This window comes from Sinohyriopsis cumingii, chromosome 15, assembly GCF_028554795.1.
Source record: "Sinohyriopsis cumingii isolate HCF-2022 chromosome 15, ASM2855479v2, whole genome shotgun sequence".
NCBI lineage: Eukaryota > Metazoa > Mollusca > Bivalvia > Unionida > Unionidae > Sinohyriopsis > Sinohyriopsis cumingii.
In genome coordinates this window covers 41,720,127-41,730,860 of record NC_142975.1, presented here as the reverse complement: position 1 = coordinate 41,730,860, position 10,734 = coordinate 41,720,127, and the positions used below count along the sequence as shown (strand labels likewise).

At 37.5% G+C, this 10,734-nt stretch overlaps 1 protein-coding gene across 5 annotated transcripts in view; it reads right to left on the bottom strand.

Moving 5' to 3' along the window:
• Positions 1 to 10,734, bottom strand: part of LOC149781681 (tRNA pseudouridine synthase-like 1) — a 51,808-nt gene that overhangs the window by 5,055 nt on the left and 36,019 nt on the right. For all 5 annotated transcript variants that reach the window (XM_089935771.1, XM_089935768.1, XM_089935767.1 and 2 more), the window contains one exon: positions 4,182 to 4,344. In XM_089935771.1, the coding sequence (XP_089791897.1) occupies positions 4,182 to 4,344 (163 nt within the window). The remainder of the gene's footprint in view (positions 1 to 4,181; positions 4,345 to 10,734) is intronic.

The following is a 10,734-nucleotide window of genomic DNA, read 5'->3' as shown; positions in this document are numbered from 1 at the left end:
TACCAGTAATGACCTAGACCTGTGTTGTACCAGTAATGACCTACAACTGTGTTATACCTGTAATGACATAAACCTATGCTGTACCAGTAAATACAGAGATATGTGTTGTTCAGTAATTATCTAGACCTGTGTTGTAACAGTAATGACCTAGACATGTGTTTTACCAGCAATGACAAATAAGACGTTTTTAACAATAATGTACACATGTAATGATGTTGAATATTACAATTCACAATCAAATATGGTTCTTCTAGCAATGGTCAAAATGATTGGTTTGTGGGTTTGAGTCTAGGATTGGCCAATGTAGGTATGTGAGAAAGCTTGCCAGTACCTTCTTGTGGGTTGGTGGTTCTTCCTGGGGTTTTCCCGGGTTCTTCCTCCACCATTAATACTGGCCACCATACATAGCATATTGTGTGCTGAAAAATGGCGTTAAACCCCACAACAACAACAACTGATTACATGCAAATTTAAAAATAATAAACTTTTATGATTTGCAGTAGACACTGTACCCACAATTGCTAATATGACTCATTGAATTATTTCATGCAAATTTAATAATTATAAAATATTACTATTCACAGTATAGTCTTCTAGTAGCAATTGCCAAAATCAATAGAAGGGATAAAAGGTTTCAGATAGCAATTCATTACTCCCCCCCCACAACATGCCATAATTGATACAATTCCTCAACATCTTTACACCCCTCATTTTGTTAAAGAAGGTCATAGAAAAAGCCCTTACAAAGCACGTGTCTAAATCATGGCATACTTTATGCATCAAAGTGGTTACTAAAACAAGATCATGAAAAAGCCCTTACAAAGCACGTGTCTAAATCTTGGCATACTTTATGCATCAAAGTGGTTGCTAAAACAAGATCATGAAAAAGCCCTTACAAAGCACGTGTCTAAATCTTGGCATACTTTATGCATCAAAGTGGTTGCTAAAACAAGATCATGAAAAAGCCCTTACAAAGCACATATCTAAATCATGGCATACTTTATGCATCAAAGTGGTTGCTAAAACAAGATCATGAAAAAGCCCTTACAAAGCACGTGTCTAAATCTTGGCATACTTTATGCATCAAAGTGGTTGCTAAAACAAGATCATGAAAAAGCCCTTACAAAGCACATGTCTAAATAAAGGCATACTTTATGCATCAAAGTGGTTGCTAAAACAAGATCATGAAAAAGCCCTTACAAAGCACATGTCTAAATCATGGCATACTTCATGCATCAAAGTGGTTGCTAAAACAAGATCATGAAAAAGCCCTTACAAAGCACATGTCTAAATCTTGGCATACTTTATGCATCAAAGTGGTTGCTAAAACAAGATCATGAAAAAGCCCTATAAAGCACGTGTCTAAATCATGGCATACTTTATGCATCAAAGTGGTTGCTAAAACAAGATCATGAAAAAGCCCTTACAAAGCATGTGTCTAAATCATGGCATACTTTATGCATCAAAGTGGTTGCTAAAACAAGATCATGAAAAGCCCTTACAAAGCATGTGTCTAAATCTTTGCATACTTTATGCATCAAAGTGGTTGCTAAAACAAGATCATGAAAAAGCCCTTACAAAGCACATGTCTAAATCATGGCATACTTTATGCATCAAAGTGGTTGCTAAAACAAGATCATGAAAAAGCCCTTGCAAAGCACATGCCTAAATCATGGCATACTTTATGCATCAAAGTGGTTGCTAAAACAAGATCATGAAAAAGCCGTTACAAAGCACGTGTCTAAATCTTGGCATACTTTATGCATCAAAGTGGTTGCTAAAACAAGATCATGAAAAAGCCCTTACAAAGCAATGTCTAAATCATGGCATACTTTATGCATCAAAGTGGTTGCTAAAACAAGATCATGAAAAAGCCCTTACAAAGAACAAGTCTAAATCATGGCAAACTTTATGCATCAAAGTGGTTGCTAAAACAAGATCATGAAAAAACCCTTACAGAGCACATGTGTCTTAATCATCTGTTCCAATTCACCATTTATAAGCTTATGTTTGGTGATATCCAATAGTGTATTGTATTTTTGGCTTTTGGTGATATCCAATAGTGTAGTTTATGTTAGTGAAAACAAATAGTGTAGTGTATTTCTGACATTGCATCAATGAGGCAAGGGACTAACTTTCTTGACAACTGATGGAAGACAAAAACATAATTTAGCAATGAATCTTTTTTTACATTTTGAAAAGAAACTTTACTGAGAAAGATGAAAATCCTGAAATAAATAATAATTAATAATGGGTAATGACTAAATCTGTATGAGAGTTAGATCCAGAACAGAAAATTAGAAAGTCTAACTCTTTTCTGGTACACTGTATAATTATACATGCCTGAATGAGAATTAAATCCAGAACAGAAAGTTCCATTGGCCAGATCTTTTCTGATACACCGGATAATCATCAATGCCTGATTTAGGGTCACATCCAGGACAGAAAATTCCACAGAGCAATTATTTCATGGAACACTGGATAATCATAGATGCTTGAAATGGGGTCACATCCAGAAGAGAAAATTCCATAGTTAGCTTTTTTCTGGTACACTGGATAATCATCTGGGCCTGATTTAGTGTCAGATTCATAACAGAAAATTCCATAGACCAGCTCTTTTCTGGTATATTGGATAATCATAATACATTCAATTAATGTTAATGACAAATATGTTATGACTGCTGGAGAAATTCTGGAAACACCTCCACCACTTATGGTAATCTGGGCTATGAGATATTGGATTGAAAGAACAATCCATCATGATTTGCATGCTTTTGAATCATTTGCTGGCTATAATAATAGGGAATAACACCTGCAATCTCAGACAATTCCACATTGCCTAATTGATAAACATTCTTGTCCAATGTAAATATGTATTCAGTCAATAGTACAGTGGGTACAAGTAAAGAACTGTCAGATTTTAAAACCTGTCTGATCTTAGATCAGTTTATCATGTCTTCCGACCCATACTGTCCTTGTCTCTCATAGAGATAAGAACATTTTTTTCTGAAATTATTTGTCATCAGGACCAGCTTAGTACATTTCTGGAACTGCTCAAAATGATCTGAAGGGAAATTAAAATATCACACAGAAGTTATATTTCTTTCTTATTTCCAGACTTGAGTATATTTGAAATTTTTTGTAAAAAAATGCAGGTTTATTATTTTTAGACTTAATACTTATGACTATTTGTAATGAATAGTATTTATTGATGACATGGCTGGACTCGTACAAGCCTGCCTTACAAAGAGACACACTACACAATCTGACATGGCTGGACTCATACAAGCCTGCCTTACAAGGAGACATGCTACACAATCTGACATGGCTGGACTCATACAAGCCTGCCTTACAAGGAGACATGCTACACAATCTGACATGGCTGGACTCATACAAGCCTGCCTTACAAGGAGACACACTACACAATCTGACATAGCTGGATTCAGCATTATTCAAGCCTGCAACCAATTCCTTTTGATAGTCTGTGACACTAGCCACTCAGTCATCATGGCTCTGACTATTTTCAGGAAAGCCCAGCTTCCTATTATGTGATGTCATAAATACGTAACTATAACTTTACTTGCTTCAACCTCCAAATGCCTGAGATAAAGACCACTGGCTGGTATAAATATAAATGTACCTGCTTCATACTGTACATACTTGATATACAGGGCATTGGGTGGTATAAATATAAATTTACCTGCTTAATACTCCAAATGCTTGAGATACAGGGCATTGGGTGGTATAAATCTAACTTTACCTGCTACATACTGTACATACTTGAAATACAGGACACTGGCTGGTATAAATCAAAAGTATACCTGCTTCATACTCTAAATGATTGAGAAAAAAGCCACTGGCTGGTAAAAATATAAATTTACCTGCTTCATACTCCAAATGCTTTAAATAAAGGCCGCTGGCTGGTATAAATCTAAATTTACCTGTTTCATACTCCACTTGCTTGAGATACAGGGCAGTGGCAAGTATAAATCTGAAGTTACCTGTTTCATACTCCACTTGCTTGAGATACAGGGCATTGGTAAGTATAAATCTAAAAGTACCTACTTCATACTCTACATGCTTGAGATACAGGGCGCTGGCAGGTATAAATCTAGATTTACCTGTTTCATACTATAAATACTTGAGATACAGGGCTTTGGCTGGTATAAGTCTAAATTTACCTGCTTCATACTCCACATGCTTGAGATACAGGGCACTGGCTGGTGCACTGGTCAGGAATGGAGAAAATAAAGCATAATTCTTCTTGTTCAACATGTCCTTCACTACATTTAGGTCATACTTCCCCTTTCCTACACCAATCATCAGTGAAACCATTCTTCGAATCTACAAAACACAAAAAAAAACTGGCCAATTCACTTGTGAATAATCTTAGTGCTGTTATTGATGGTATATCTAAATGTCAAAACATTAAATGGAAAGTAAAGCAATTTATCAAACTGTACAGATATCAATTATCAATTCAGAATCCTTAACAGTATTTCCATGTTTGATCTGACTGTATATTTCAAAAGGAGTTTTTGAACCTACTGTTAAAACATTTACAATGATTCTATATTCATATTTCTTTTCTAATGTTGTCTTTTTTCTCCTGCTTACTATCCCTGATCATCATGGGAATGCCATCTTCTTGATCATCAGGGGAATGCCATCTTCCTGATCATCAGGGGAATGCCATCTTCCTGATCATCAGGGGAATGCCATCTTCTTGATCATCAGGGGAATGCCATCTTCTTGATCATCAGGGGAATGCCATCTTCCTGATCATCAGGGGAATACCATCTTCCTGATCATCAGGGAATGCCATCTTCCTGATCACAGGGAAATGCCATCTTCCTGATCATCAGGGGAATGCCATCTTCCTGATCACAGGGGAATGCCATCTTCCTGATCATCAGGGGAATGCCATCTTCCTGATCATCAGGGGAATGCCATCTTCCTGATCACAGGGGAATGCCACCTTCCTGATCATCAGGGGAATGCCATCTTCCTGATCACAGGGGAATGCCATCTTCCTGATCATCAGGGGAATGCCATCTTCCTGATCATCAGGGGAATGCCATCTTCCTGATCATCAGGGGAATGCCATCTGCCTGATCATCAGGGGAATGCCATCTTCCTGATCATCTGAGAGACTGCCTAATCAAGACTGAATATTTTGACTAAAAAGGGTGAGATAATACAGAAATCTCCTTAATGCTGACATAGAATTTCCTTATATATTTGATATATTTTGAAAAAATCTCATCAAAATGAAGAAACATTTCCTAGTACCTGGCAGCTTTAGAAACGTCTCATGGTGCAAGCAAAATTGTTTTTGACATAACTTATTAAGATGCTCTCTAGCTATTAGATATTTTCAAATACTACTAATTCATGATCTTTTTGTAGGTGCCAATATTTGTGGTTCCAATTTGGGGGGGTGGAGTTGGGGTTGGGAAGAGGATTGGGGAGGGTTACCCATTTAATGGATTTCATGGCTGCTACAGAAAATGAATTTAAAGACCCAACAAACAATTATCTTTCTTTGGAAACAATAGATCCTTTCCACCAACAACGTTCTTTCTGTTGAAGCAATCAGAGCCTTCTACCAGCAATTATCATTCTGTGGAAGCAATAAGACACTTCCACCAACAATGATCCTTCTTTGGAAACATTGGGACCCTTCTACCAACAATTATATTTTTGTGGAAACATTAGGACCCTTACATCAGCAATTTATCTTTCTTTTGGAAACATTAGAACCCTTACATCAGCAATTTATCTTTCTCTGGAAACATTAGGACCCTTACATCAACAATTTATCTTTCTCTGGAAACATTAGGACCCTTACATTAACAATTTATCTTTCTTTGGAAACAATAGGACCCTTACATCAGGAATTTATCTTTCTTTGGAAACAATAGGACCCTTAAATCAGCGATTTATTTTTCTTTGGAAACATTAGGACCCTTACATCAACAGTTTATCTTTCTTTGGAAACATTTGAACCCTTACATCAGCAATTTATCTTTCTTTGGAAACATTAGGACCCTTACATCAGCAATTATATTTTTGTGGAAACATTAGGACCCTTACATCAACAATTTATCTTTCTTTTGGAAACATTAGGACCCTTACATCAGCAATTTATTTTTCTTTGGAAACATTAGGACCCTTACATCAACAATTTATCTCTCTTTGGAAACATTAGGACCCTTATATCAGCAATTATATTTTTGTGGAAACATTAGGATCCTTACATCAACAATTTATCTTTCTTCTGGAAACATTAGGACCCTTACATCAACAATTTATCTTTCTTTGGAAACATTAGGACCCTTACATCAGCAATTTATCTTTCTTTGGAAACATTAGGACCTTTCCACCAACAATTATAATTCTGTGTATTAAGCAATAAGACCCTCCATCAACAATGATCTTTCTGTAGAAACAATAAGACCATTTGACCAACAAAGATCTTTCCATGGAAATAATAAGACCCTTTTATAAATATACCTGTCATTTCTGGCAAATCCATGAAAATTAATAATCAAAAACATAAGTGAATTCCCAGTAACTTATAAGTGTAAATTAGTGTAAATGGGGTATAGGGGGCTCTGGATAGAGGTAGTACCTTTGTTGTCTGGCAGCTGAATTCTCTGAGTGAATGGACGCATTGCTCCTCATCCATATCCCAAATCTCTCACAACTGCCTCCAAGAAGGAATCATTCCTGGCATACCCAGATACACTGCTTCAGCTGGGCCAAATGGTGTTGAAGGGTGACGTTAACACTGCATCACTAGGCGTATGAACTTCTACAGGGAAGTCACCAGCTGGGGCAGAAGGTCTCTACATATCAATGGCCATGTGTTCGGGACCAGGGTGCACCATATGTATTTAGTGGATTGCAGCTGTGGCTGACCAGTTATGGTTCGAAATAGCTGGGAAGGCAGATCTTTTCAGCCATGGCTGGCCATCTGCCTAGGAGAGGAAGCTCTGATATAAAACCTAAGGCCTGCAGACCTTGCTATTCCCGTCCTGGCTTGCTGGGCCATGGTTAATGAACCCAAGGTTTAAAGGGTGAGGCCAGTTTGCGCAGGCTATACTCCACCTAAAAGCTCCATTGTGCAGGCATGAAGGAACTGTCTACTGTTTACATTCGACTCTATCAAGCCCTGCAGTGATGGGAAAGGGGCAAAAACGGCAGGTGAAAGATGTCACTGGAAGCTGCAATCCCAATCCTACATGTAGGCAACTCAGGCCTTTGGTCAATTGGTGTTGATTCGGAGACGACACCATCACCTGATAGCAGCCTGAGTGACCAAGCATCCTTTTCTAGGGACAGCAATGCTTGCTCCGCATGGAGAGGGGCCTAGAAAAGGTGGCCTAACCACAGCTCATCTCCTTACCCCCACCCAGTTGGCCTGCCGTAGCCAATGGGCATCTTCCAATGTGGTCGAAACATAACAGAAAAAAACAAGGCAAGCCCCACCTGCCTCACACCGTGGGAAAAGACAAAATCTGGCTTATTGGAGCATCAGAACAATGCTAGAATCAACTGACAGCAACAGACCAGAATGACACTCTGCCTTAATTGCACACGAACTCTCTCACAGGGCATGTGTCCAGGATGGAGGATCATTGCCTGCCAAAGATTGCACTGTATGGTGAGCTGTCCACTGGCCACCGTGATAGAGGGGCACCATGAAAGAAATATAAAGACTCCTTGAAAAAGACCCTCACCACTTGTGGCACTGATAACTGCCATGGGCATCACAAGCTGCTGACCGTAAAAGTGACATCGTACAGTTCAGCAGGGCACTGCCATTTTTGAACAAAACAGATGGGCCAGCTTGGAGGAAAAATGATAGTGAAGAAAACATCAGGAACCATCAGCAGCATCCATCACAACCAAGACATTCCCTTGCAGCCTCTGTGGACAGACGTGCCTGTCATGTATTGAGCTCATCAGCTACCAGTGTGTGTGCAATAGACGTGGACATCCTACTTCCTAAATCTTCGCAAGCGAAGTCAAGCCAACACATGTGTAAATATCACATAGTTTATCTGGATAAAAAAGGTAATTAATATGGGTAGATATCACATTAATTTATTTGTGTAAATATCCCACTAATTCTTGGTGGGTAAACATCACAGTAATTTATTTGGGTAAAATACCATGGTAATTTATCTTGATATATATCACAGTAATTTATCTGGTTGTTGTTGTTGTTGTTGTTGTTGTAGAGTTTAACGCCATTTTTCAGCACACGATAGGCTATACATGGCGGCCAGTACTAATGGTGAAGGAAGAACCAGGGAAAACCCCGGAAAGAACCACCAACCCACGGGAAGCTACTGACGCAGACAGAGGTGAGATGGCAGTGATCCATAATGAAGAGCGCTTTAGACCACTCGGCCACTTGGGGCCCAAGTATTTATTTGGACAATGTAAGTATTTAAGTGGTTACAGAAAAACCTGGTAGTCTAGATTAAAATAAACACTAAAAATGGAATCTAATACTGTTATGTTATTGCCCTAAGTGACCTAAATGTAAAATATGGCACAGTAAACACCAGAGTAAATACCATTATGTATAATGACTTATTAAAAATTTGGATCTTCATACCAAACCTTAAAATTACAACAAAATTGCAATACATGAAAATTAACTTGAACCATTTAAGGGGTGCATAATATAACCCATATCCCAAGTAGTCATTTTCCTATATTTTATAACATTTTATTAGTGGCACTTTAAAGTCCATTTTCTGCAGCATTGTTGAAATTAGGCCATGTAAATGTTTTGCAATGGACACACAGATTCTTAGTCCTAGTGTAATGACACTGAATGATCATTGAGTCCTAGCAGAGGGAATTTGATTGATCACAGAGAAAGTCCTAGTTTAAGGATAGTGTTATGTAAATCTGCATTTTTTGTAACTACTGGTACATGATTTTATCTAAATTTTGTAATTTTATTCATGGCTGTACATTGTAGTAATCTGTATTTACACTTTGCATATATGACTACAGTCTGTTTTAGGAAAATTAAATGCCTAAAATTACATAGGATCTATAAACAGATGCTTGTGTAGGTATTGACAATTACTAATAATAATCTTAATAATAAGACTTGATGACTTTGGGGTAATTTCTTATTGGCTAGTGGGGTTTGCTTCTAGAAGTAATTTTGCATTATTTGGGCTAGGTCATATGAATAGGAAATTTCAAAATAAATTTTGTGAGATCTGTCACAGGGTATGTTTATGAAACCTATTTTCCCCCCGAAAAACATGTATCTTCGAGAATACTGACCTAATCATAATACCTTTGAAAAACTGCTACTACCTTGCAAATCCAACCCTCCCAGATACAGTGTGACCCTGCTATAACACCGTAGTTGAGAGCCATAAAACCCGACCGCATTATATACCGAACAGTGTTATATGCAACCAAGTCAGTTAGCTGAAGAAAATGTACCCCCCTAAAAACTGATTGTATGTATGGGGTAATAAATGTGGGCGGTAAAATACGTGCTTCGTCGGCACAGTTACTATCTTAAATTGATGCATATTAAATGAGAAATACACAGGTAGTGAAAACAGAGAAGACAATATAATAGTTGACTTTATTTAGAGAACCATGAATTGGCACATATACATGAATCCTGTTTATGTATAAATGTCTAATGTATAGAATGAATAGAGTATCAACAGCGTGTACTCACCTGCTAACCTCATCACTGAAGCCACAATACAAGTGATTCCATCGAAAATATGCACACACACAGCTTTAAAACATTCAGTAATTTTGTAACAGGTCATATTGGTCTGAGTTCAGTGGAAAAACATAGCACAATCATGTAACGAAACACATTTACTTTAAAGTACGTTCCAAGTCGGTAAAAGTTAGTTTGCGTTTTAAGCTGCCACTGGTAGCGTTAGTAATCATAAATTTTTCCCGACAAAAAGGAAACTTTCACAGCACAGTTAACGTGTACTAGTCACATTGGAAAATGCAAAAATCCATCAGATTCCATCACTTTTATTTAAGTTTAGTACTGACCTCCTTTGAAGAAAAGTTCTTTGCTATTATTGAAAGATTGTAGTCAGCTTTCTTTGATGAAGGGTGCATGCGCTATTGAAGTCACCACTAAAGGACAGCTTTGGAGAACCAAACGAATGCCCATTTCTTATTGTGGCGGCAACATCAAATAATTGTATTGCATGATTGAGACTGGTATTTTTTCCATTTGCTGAGTACGTTTTCATAACAGTCCATGCTTCAAAGGTAATCTGTTTTCTTTGAAATTTCATTAAACTATTTTATCGGGGTACATTTTTAAAAAGGAATTGGCCGTCATTTAGACTATTCTAGTTACTGTCCCTCCATCCCTACTGAATAAACCAATAAGTAAGATGTATTTTTTTTTTTTTACATTTGTGGTAGCATCATGATGCTGCCTTCCACGCATGTATCTGAAAATTAACAAAGGGTCAATGGACAATAGAGACTCAGGTGTTTTGATGACAGGAATTATTACAGAAAATGTGAGTGTTCTGAAGGATTTAATTCTGGGTGAAAAGAAGAGGAATTTTACTTACTATCAACAATAAAATTTCAGTCTTTGTAAATATATCAATTACTACCGAGCGGCCAAAAATCCGATGAAAGATAGATTATGAGACAATGCCTCGTCCGGTTGATCTCTGTTACCAGAAATGTCAA